The 11,304-nt window shown below is 27.9% G+C and overlaps 1 protein-coding gene across 1 annotated transcript; it reads right to left on the reverse strand.

Moving 5' to 3' along the window:
• Nucleotides 1-9,995: 9,995 nt before the first annotated feature.
• Nucleotides 9,996-10,852, reverse strand: LOC110716665. Its single transcript, XM_021895315.1, has one exon. It carries the CDS (start codon nucleotides 10,793-10,795, stop codon nucleotides 10,214-10,216), a length of 582 nt encoding a protein of 193 aa, XP_021751007.1. The 5' UTR covers nucleotides 10,796-10,852; the 3' UTR covers nucleotides 9,996-10,213.
• Nucleotides 10,853-11,304: the final 452 nt, after the last annotated feature.

An 11,304-nucleotide genomic window follows, 5' to 3' on the forward strand; every position in this document is an offset into this window, starting at 1 on the left:
TATAGTGCTAAAACTAGCTACATTACATCAAAAACACAAACAACCCGTGAAGCATGGATGGTACAAAATTTGTATAAAAATAGGATAAATAATGAATTTGATGTCGAATAATCACGAAAACAAGGTTCAAAAGTACCCTAAAATAATACCAAATAACAAGTTATCAATATTATACATTAATAATCAAATTAGTTAGTTCAATAAGTAATGTTTAGTCTCAATCAAGAATATTTGATGTTTGTTACAATTTAATAAATAAGGCAGTCTCAATTAAGTATTATAGGGTATTATAGAGTCCCAAAAACAATAGTTGAAGTTTATTACAATCGAGTTAGGAAATCCCAATGAAGTATTATAGAGTCCCCAAAAACAATAGTTGAAGTTTATTACAATCGAGTTAGGAAATCCCAATGAAGTATTATAGAGTCCCAATAAAGAATATTTGAAAGTTATTACAATCAAATTAGGCATTCTCAACTAAGTATTATAGAGTCCTAATAAGAATATTTGAAGGTTATCACGATCAAATTAGGCATTCCCAACTAAGTATTATAGAGTCCTAGTAAAGAATATTTGAAAGTTATTACAATCAAATTAGGTACTCCCTTTGTTCTTTTTTTTTAAAAAAAAATATTTTTTTATATTCACATTTACTATTTATATGAAATGAAATAGTAAATTAAAAATGACTTTCTATACATACATACATACATACATATATATAGGAGAGAGAAGTCATTTAAATACATTGGTTTTATTACATACAGAGTTTTGTGTGGGCTATGTGCGTGGTGGCATAAGAAATGATAAAACTGTATAAAATTGTATTGTAAAAGGAAAAGAGGGTAAGAGGGAAGAGAGAAAAAATGAACATATAGCAAAACAGAATATAAGAAGATGAAAAAGAATGGAAGCAGTGATATGTAGTCTCAAATAAGAATATATGTAGGTTATTACAATAAAATAAGGCAGTCCCAATCAAGTATTATAGAGTCCCAATAAAAAAATAATTGAAGGTTATTTTAATCAAACTAGGCAGTCCCAATTAAGCATTATAGAGTCCCAATTAAAAATAATTGAATGTTATTTTAACCAAATTAGGTAGTCCCAATTAAGCATTATAGAGTCCCAATTAAAAAAAAAGAAGGTTATTACAATCAAATTAGGCAATCCTAATTAAGTATTATATAGTCCAATAAAAAAATAGTTGAAGGCTATGAGAGTAGAAAATTAGGAATTGAACTGAATTAAACTAAACCAAACTGAACTGAAATTAAGCTGAAGAGAGCAGTAGGCCCTTAGCAAATTAATCTTACTCCCTTTTTTTCATTAATTTAATCCACCTCATGATGTGAAGCTTGTTAGAAGAACTTATCTGATATTATATTATTATAGTGTGCAAGTGGGGAAAATGTGTCAATGTTGGCAATAAACTGATAAGAATATTTGAACATTAAAGCATATATCCACCATTGCATTTAAAATTGACAAACATTTAAAAACAATTGGATGTAAAATAAGATATTGTACCTCTGGTTTAAAGTTAACTTGAAATGATCAAAAGTACCCTATAAAGAATGGAAGTTAGGCCTTGTTTAGTTCACCTTATTTTTTACTTATTTTAGAAAAAATAAGTTCAAATCAGATCAGATAAAAAAAAATAAGTTTAGATTAGATCAGATCAGAAAAAATAAGTTCAGATCAGATCAGATCAGAAAAAAATAAGTTCAGATCAGATCATATCAGGAAAAATAAGTTCAGATCAGATCAGATCAGGAAAAATAAGTTCAGATCAGATTAGATCAGAAAAATAAGTTCAGATTAGAAAAAAAAAGTTCATATCAGATCAGATAAGTTCAAATTAAATACAAATTATTATTATTATTATTATTATTATTATTATTATTATTATTATTACTACTACATATTATTATTATTATTATTATTTTTATTATTGTACAAACAATAAACGATAATTATTAAAATTTCATTATAAAAAATAGCAAAAAAATAAACGATAATAATTAAAATTTCATTATAAGCTCCAAATCATAAACGTTTACAAATATAATTTCCATTACAAGAAGTTCCAAATTTCCTACGCTATATTAAGTTGTACTTCATTCATTACAGTCTTACGATTCTCGTTAAACAAATCATAATCTGCTCTTGGTTCGATTTCTGTACCACTATCAATGGGTATATCCAACTCATGTAATCGAATAAAATTGTGAAGTGTGAATGCAGCAACCATAATCGCCAATTGATGTTTAGTGTCCATATTTGGCATCATTGTCGTTATTTTCTATCAAGATTTGAATTGTCCAAAACATCTCAAATTATTCCAATGATTTGTTACTTGTTTGATATTGAATTGCTTTCCACATTTTACGATCAAAGTACTCACTATTCTATTCATCTCCAAGCATATGTCCAACAATATCTCCGTACATTCTTCAGACCATGCTACCCTACCAGCCATTACACTATGATAAAGAGCACTTTGGAATCAATATTTCATGCATAAATTATAAACATTAATGTTGAATTGGCACCAAGATTATAATCAAAAGGATTCTTTTGAAATAAATGAACTGAAGATAAAATATTAATTGTGCTTTACAGTTTCATCGATATTACTTGCATTAGGTTAGATTTAAAATTCATGAAATCAAATAAATGTATATTTTCCTACATTATCAAAAAAACAATGGACAATGATAAAATTAATGACATAGAGTTTTGAAGTATTTACCTATGATGGAGATAAAAGACAAACAACCTATTGAACGGATGAATAGATTAGAAAAATATTTTAGGAGATTGATTTAGAGTGTGAAAATTATGACACTAAGATGTTGTTTTATATAGGATAATATAATAGAGGTGTTACCCATAGTTGTTCGGAATATTGAAATATGAAATGATAATTTTCAATTCAATTTAGTCAACCATTTTACATTACCAAAAAAATTGTAAAATTCCCTATAACAAAAACAAGTCAAATCTCTTTTTTCTATATAACAAAAATCTATGACAAATTTAATCTGTAATTTAGGTTTTTTAGGATCCCGTTTTAATACTTTCTTACAAACAAATTCATTTAAGATGTGGGATATTGTAAATAATAAAATTATTAAATATTACAAGTCTATTACCTTGTACTATCTAATAATATTAATACTTTTAGGTTTCTTTTAAAATATTTTTAAGGCATCTAAAATCTAATATATATAAATATATATATACATATATATATATATATATATATATATATATATATATATATATATATAAAGGGGAGTTTTTTCACGAGTTTTTAGATAGCCACGCGGGATTTAATTTTTTCAGCGTGCCACGTAGGATAATAAATTTTAGTGGTAGCCAATTAAATACGAGATTATTAATTTCTTTTAGAATTAAATAATTTAACTGACACATAAGTAAAATTAGCGAATGAGATTATCCAGTTTAAATTAATTAAATATATAATATTATCTTTTAATATCAGGAATTTTATCTAAATATTTAACAATTTTTAGCACATAAATATGTATGTAAAAATATTATTTTAAAAAATTCAAACAAACCGTAAATGCCACGGGCTTCATTTAGTATTTTATAATAGTAATAATAATTTTCCTAATAATAATAATAATAATAAAATTAATAATAATAATAATAATAATAAAACATTAATATGTTTAAAAAAAAACATTAATATTGATTAAAATTAAAAGTAGAATATTGAAATATTTAACATAAGTTTATATCAGAAAAAATAAGTTCAGATTAGATCAGATCAGAAAAAATAAGTTCAGTTCAGATTAGATCTGAAAAAATAAGTTCAAATCAGATTAGATCAGAAAATATAAGTTCAGATAAGATAAGATAAGATAAGATCAGATCAGACCAGACCAGGCCAGATCAGCTAAAATCAGGTGAACTAAACAGGGCCTTACTTAGTATATATAAGTTATTCTAATATAAAAATAAAATTATTTAAGCTTTAGTGATAAAAGTTACCCTAAATTTAACAAAAGTTACTCTAAATTCAATAAAAGTTACCTCGGTGCAGTACATCAGATGTATGCAAAAGTTTTTCTTCACAATTAATTTAAGTTAACAAGGGTGTCATTGTTGGAAAATGACAAAAAATTATATTAAGATCAAATCCCTCTTAATTTCATCATACCCCAATAAGGTGGGGATACCCACCCATGATATAGGACCGCCCAATAAACAAGAAAAAAAACAGTTGATGCGCATAAATGGATTAATCGTTCCAACTAATTGTTGTGAAACAGACAACAAAGATATAAATCATCACTTGACAAACACTTTTACTTATTTCTATGAAATTATTGTTTAACATGCCTAAATAAAATCTTTACCTTATTTTTATTGAAATTAAATTAATTTTACTAAATGTTTTGTTTCAATGTACTGAAATTAATTTTACTAATTCTTTTATCATATTTCCAAATAACTCCAAAGACATGTATGTATTTATATACGTACTATTTTTGTGCATCGTACGATGCTCGGGTTGATTATTGAATTTTAAAATAGAACTTTTTATCTAAATTATATATGTTATTTGAATTTTCTACTCATGGATTAATTATCACTTTACAATCCATTTATGGGTATTTTATGGATTAATAATCACTTGACAAATTTTTTTTGTTTAAAATAAAAGTAATAATGTACAACAAACTAAAAAGAACAGTTGTTTTGAGTTGTGATATCTTTTTCATTTTTCTCTGAACATCTAGGGAAAGGCTGATTATATGTTAAGACTTAAGAAAATGATTATATATAATAACGTGTCTCTTTGATTTTTTCCCCTCTAGATCCGCTATTTTGTATTCAAATATATAAATATATATTGGTATTTTATTTCTAAATTAAAGTTTTATTGAAAATAAACCTCTCTTTCAAAAAAAAAAGAAAATAAATCTCTAAATAACTTTTTTATCCCATTAAATCTATTAAAATATTATTGAAAATAAAATTCTAAAATAACTTTTTTTTATCTTATACTACAAAAAAAATATTAATATAAATCCTACATGTCATATTATTAGTTAATTGTCGCCTACGTGGCGCGACACTTGACGAAAAATTGTAATGCCAAGTGTCATTGTTTAGTGATCTGACTACAAATTTAGCTTTGTATATTAGTTAACTAGAATTAGAATAAAAAATTCAATGCAGTATAAAATAATTAATTCACAAAATGTGGGTTTTTGGAAAGAGAAATATCATTAATATTCTTTTGGTTAATTGATGTTCATACTTTAATTTATTTATTAAAAATTATTTTCCTAATATTGAATTTGGAAGGAAAAAAATATGATAAAAATGATGTCATAATCAATTTTGGAGGGAAAATTTTTCATGAGAAATTGACATGTGTACAGTGGTGATGTAAGAGGTTTTTATTTTAGTTATAGTTATTATAGAGTTATATATATTTTCAATATTTACAAAATTAGTAAAAAAAAAATAATAAATATGTAAATCAATATTTTTAAAATACAAATATGTATAAGTACATATTTTTTAAATTTTATTATTATTACAAAAGATTATTAAGGATAGATTTTAGTGGAAAAATATCACAATGACTAAGAAAACTAACCACGTACTTTTATTTTTATTTTTTTTTATTTTTGTAATTTTTTATTTTTGGTGATCTTAAGACAAGACTTTGTTTTTTTAATGCATTTAAGAATCTAAGTCTTAACAAAATTTGAAGTGGAGTCTTGAAAACTCAAGACTCAATCAACTTAAGACTCAACTCTGCACACTATACGCCGTGTTTTCCCTATATATACATCAAAACACAGTGTTTTGATAAAAAAAATGTTTTATTTCTTAAATACATTAAAAATCTATATACATTTCTTTAAAAAAAAAAAGAATTTTATGTACATTGTTTTAAAAAAAAATGTATGTACGTTGTTTCCAAAAAAAAATTTATAGATATGTACGTTGGTTTTAATTTTTTATATGCAAAAATCATTGTTTGTTCTATTTTATCTTAACTATGTACTTATCTTGTTGCAAAAATAAAAATACATACCAATCGAAGACTTAGAAATCGGAGAAGACATCATCAATTGTAACATGATTTGGTTGAACATTTGTGGAGTCGTTTTGGGAGAAGTGATATTTGAATTCAGATCAATTTTACATTAGTCATTTTTATTTTACATTTACAATTATTTAATGCAATATGTGTAATTTTAAAATTTCATGCATTTTTAAATCAATTAAATTCATGTAGTTCCATGATAATTGATTTTTTTTGCTTGATCATTTTGCTATTATTTTTCAACTTTGACATCTAAATTGGGTTAGAAATTTGTTACCCCAGTGTGAATATTTATATCATATTAAAATTGTATATGTATTTCGAAAAAATATATATTGAAATATATATGTTAAAAGACAAAAAAAATTAATAAATATTTTACAGAAATCTAAAATAAGTCTTAGGATTGAAGAGACAAATCTGATTGAGTCTTAAGCAGTCTTAACATAATTAAAATTAAAAAAATAATTAAATTTAATATAAAATCTGATGTGGCAATTAATTAAAATCTTAAGACCAGACAGGGCTAATCTTACTCTAAATAACAATATTTTCGTTTATTTTGTGCCAAATTAGTTTTTTTTTTTTATTACTTTAGATAATTGAGGACAGATTTTGTTAAAAATATCACTATGATTCAAGGAAACTACTAAATACGTTATTTTCGTCCAAAAAACAAGTTGTTTCATATAATCATATGTTTCAATTTAATTAATTTTTTTTTTATAAAAAAAAAACTGCAATTTTGTTTTATTTTTAACCATTGGATTTTTTTTTTTTATATGAATGAGTTACATGAATGAAGGAGTTATTTAGTTATGGTTGTGGAAGAAATTGGGTATGTTACCTCCACCAATGATGTTCACGGTAACAATGATGGTGATTGTCAGATTGTGGTGAGTTGGTGACGGTTCATGAATGTATATCATGCGGTCATGCCCCAAAAAAAATAATTAAAACCCAAAATATATTTAAAATATGTTAACTTAAATCAATTAACCAATACTAAAAGCGAACCTAAAGTGACACTTGTCATGATGTCATTAAAAAATTTCCCGTCTTTTTTTTCTTTCTTTCTTTATTTTTTTTTTTTGCCAAATTTGAATGACTACCAATTTTTAATCTACAATAATACTTATTTCCATTTTGAGAACACATTTAATCCAATCATACTCAATTAATTTTTTTCTATTATTTTTTTAACATATATTTTATATACTAGGAATCTTTTAGTTATAAATATAGTAACATAGATTAAAATTAAGGTATTGAAATACTTCGTATATCATTATCCAAAATTATTATAATATTATCAATTAACTTAAAATTTTATTTTAATTAAAAATAGAAAAAAAATATTTTGGTACCATACTTTGTATAAATCTTAAAATTATGCATAACATTTATAAGAATAACCAAACAAAATTATTTTATTACATTATACTCCTCCGTTTTTTTATAAGTTATAATTGGATTTGTACATTTGTCGAGACACAACTTTAACCATCATATCCTTAATTAAAGACTATTATTTTGTTAAAAATATTTTTTTTTGGTAAATTATTGTTAAATTAACATCATTTTTTATAATTTTTGTTATAAAGTTTAATTATTTCCGTGCATGGCACGGGACTTAACCTAGTTTATTTATAAAGTGTTATCAGTTATGAGCAATTAATTACTTTTTTTGGACTGGGTTGTGTTTTTGTTTATTATTCTTAAATTAATTCTTGGATTATCATATATTTGGAATAATCTTTTACTCCGTGATTTTCTCGTTGGGATTTATGTATTTAAAAGATTTCCTAATGATTATCATATATTCAAAATAAACAAAATAATTTCCTAATGATTTAAGGGGTCGTTTGGTTCGCACGGGGTAATCGGAATGGAATGAATAAAGGGAAAGACAAGGAATGGAATGAACAAAGGGAAAGACAAGGAATGGAATGAAAATACCTCAAATTTGGGATGATGTTTGTTTAAAAATCAAAGGGAATGAGACCCACTAGTCCCACCACCACACCACCACCAACCAAACCACCACCAAACCACTCTCCATCGTTTCCACCACCGAACCACCACCAAACCACTCGCCGAACCTCCCTCAACATTCGCCTCCCTTCTCCGACCATCCCCACCCCTCGCAATCAGCCCCGAAAAAACCCTAGATCAAATTGAACTTCATCGCTCAATCAAAACAGGGGCGGTGATGAAGGATTTCGAGGGATGGGGGAAGTGTGACAGCCTCCGACGAGGGTTAAGAGAGTTCCGACGAGGGTTGAGCTAGTTCCGACGAGTGGCGGAGGATGTTTTTGCGACTAGGGGAATTTTTTGCGGGGGAGGGGATAGGCGGCGACGGTCGTGGAAGGTCCGACGAGGGTCGGGGAGGGGCGGCGAGGGTCAGGTGGTGATGTGGTGGTTGGATTTTCCTAGGGTGTAGGTAGGTAGGAAGGTGGTGGTGTGGTGGTGGTAGGGAATGGGAATGGAAATACCTGGGGGGTGGGGAATGAACTTAGAAGGATTTGTGGGAATGAAAGGGGTAAAGGGAATGAAAGAAAGTGCTTATTAACAAACAACAACAAAGGGAATCGGGACAATTGATTCTTATTCCCTTTCCTGATTACCCCCAACCAAACAACCCCTAAGTATTTAAAAGATTTCTCTCTTATATTATAGAATGTTTTCTGATTTTACATACTTCCTCCGTTTTTTTATTTGATCCGCTTTGACTTTTACCCTATTCACCACCCCTTCTTTGACCATGTTTTGTGAATAATATGTAAGGAAAAACATATTTATGTTGGATCATTTTGAATTCATTTCAATAAGTACTATCATAATATATAACTTTTATATTTCTTTAATTATGGAGAATTAAAGTTATTGACCGTTAAAGTTTTGCATTGGCAAGCATGATAAAAGAAACAGGTCAAGTAAAAAAGAACAGAGGAAGTATATCTATTAAAATAGTTAAACTCCTTTAGCACAATTTATGCCCCCCAAAAAAGAATAATACAAACAGTTTTATTTATTTATTTTATTTTAATTAACGTACAACCTAAAATCATGCTCAAGCGTTTTTTATTTTTATTTTTTTTTAAAAAAAAAGAAATCATGCTCAAGCTTCAACATTCAACAATGGCTTGTTAAAACATTTAACAATGGCAAATATTTATGAATTCATATGACTGATCTAAAATAAACTAAAAAGCATTTCAATTATAACAATTGATCTCGAAAGATAAAACCCGTAATTTTTCAATCGAATTTTTTTTATACACATAGTTAAAATTGATACAAAAAACTCTAATTTTTTTTTTTTAAAAAAAAAAGTTAATCATAAATGTGACGATTAAACATTAATCTTGTTGATTTCATATGTAATTTGGTAAGTTTTGGATAAATAATGAAGATTGGAGGTTGAAGATGGAGTGCCCCATAAAAATAGGCCAAAAATTAAGTGCGCCATTGAATATGGATGACGTTATCGAAATGGGGATGAAGCCTTTAAAATGGGGGTGAAGATGTACAAATGTTTTTTTTTAAATTTATTTTAGACGACTTACCTTTGACTTTATAATGTTGAATGATTGTGTATAAATTATAATATTAAAACATGGAAAAAAATTTATCGTCTAAAAGTAATGAACCAAACAACAATTTGATGATTGGTCGCTAACATGTCGCTGACTTGTCATGGTTCAAGTGATATGTAACTTATTTTTTTAATTTTGTAAAAATGTAATATTTAAAGGCTAAGATTTAACAATAAACAATATCAATGGTTCAGATTTAGTCTTTTATTATAGTCGACCATAGTCGTCCGTAGTCGACGACTACGGTAGAACCATCCATAAGATAAGCTAAGCAAAAAAATTATATGAATACATAAATAAGACTGATAGAAGTAGTAGATTAATAATAACGAGATGCATGATCATACAAGTACAAAATATGTTACAGTGATGGGCTGCTTACATGTAAGCAGATTTATTCAAACAAACAAAAGTAGAAACGATAGATGATTAACGTTCAGGATGAGCTCGCATGAGGCATCAACAAGTGAAGTACAAGAGTGCGTGCGAGTGGAAGCGTGAACTTGGCTTATTAATCAACAAGAATAGGATTAAAAGGAATGTCTTGGTTGGTGTTGGCAACAACGGTTTCATAGAAAGCAAGTTTGGCACACTTGGGGGCTTGATTAGGGAATAACATGTAGGGGAAGGCTGGACTGTTACCTTGGTCAGAAATAAACATAAACAACTTTAAGTTAAAAGGTGCGTAAGAGGCTTCGGCACCGGTTATGGTCATGAGGGGACCAAATGGTGCTGCATCGAGCCAAGGGAGAAGCTTAACATAGAGTTGGACAGTCACTCCCTTAACTTCGCTCAGTTTGTCATGTGATAAGACCGCCGATATCTGTTCTGAGCACTTGAGTACATTTTGAATAGCACCCAGTTCGTTAACCACGGTACATTTACCACGCAAGTTAATATTTAACCTGATGGAGTTTTGGTTGACAGGATCGCAGCTGAAGCTCACAGCATCACCAGGGAAAATCGAGGGCGGTAACCCATAATACTTCAAGATCCCAGGGATCGTTGAAGCAGGGCAGTGGGCATGGGCGGAGGACAGTGCTAGAGCAAGAGTGATTGCGAGGAGAGCGAGGGAGATAGTTTTTGGAGACATTTTCGTTATTGAAAAACTTTGCTTATGTTTATGTTGGATTTTTTTGGTGTTGAACCATGCTCTTGATGCTACTCTATTTATAGATTAGAAGGTCAAGGTATTCACTCCTTGCTATCTTGCTTCATGGATAGGTTCGTTGAATCGTCGTTGTAGTCCCCCACTTTAGCTAGATTTGAAATTATACAGGAAGAGATAAATTTGGCACCATTAAGGGCATGCATGAGTATCACGAATTAAAGCATTTTATGAAAATATCAATCAATCAATAAATCATGTTTGGCACCATTAAAGAATTATATTGTATTTTAAGAATTGACAACAGTCCATGCCAGTGATGGAATTGTTAATCGATACTTGTATTAATTAACCATTCCCTTATATGATTCATATAACTTCCATTTACAGTACAAAATTCGCACTTATAAGCAGCACAAAAAACTAGTCAAAAATCAAGTCAGCTACTTTTAATTTTAGGCCGGACATGGATTTTCGGAGACATTTTCGTTTAT

This window comes from Chenopodium quinoa, unplaced genomic scaffold, assembly GCF_001683475.1.
Source record: "Chenopodium quinoa cultivar QQ74 unplaced genomic scaffold, ASM168347v1, whole genome shotgun sequence".
NCBI lineage: Eukaryota > Viridiplantae > Streptophyta > Magnoliopsida > Caryophyllales > Amaranthaceae > Chenopodium > Chenopodium quinoa.

Excerpts from the sequence above, each read along its gene's own strand:
- LOC110716665 (XM_021895315.1), bottom strand. The coding sequence starts at position 10,795 with ATGTCTCCAAAAACTATCTCCCTCGCTCTCCTCGCAATCACTCTTGCT.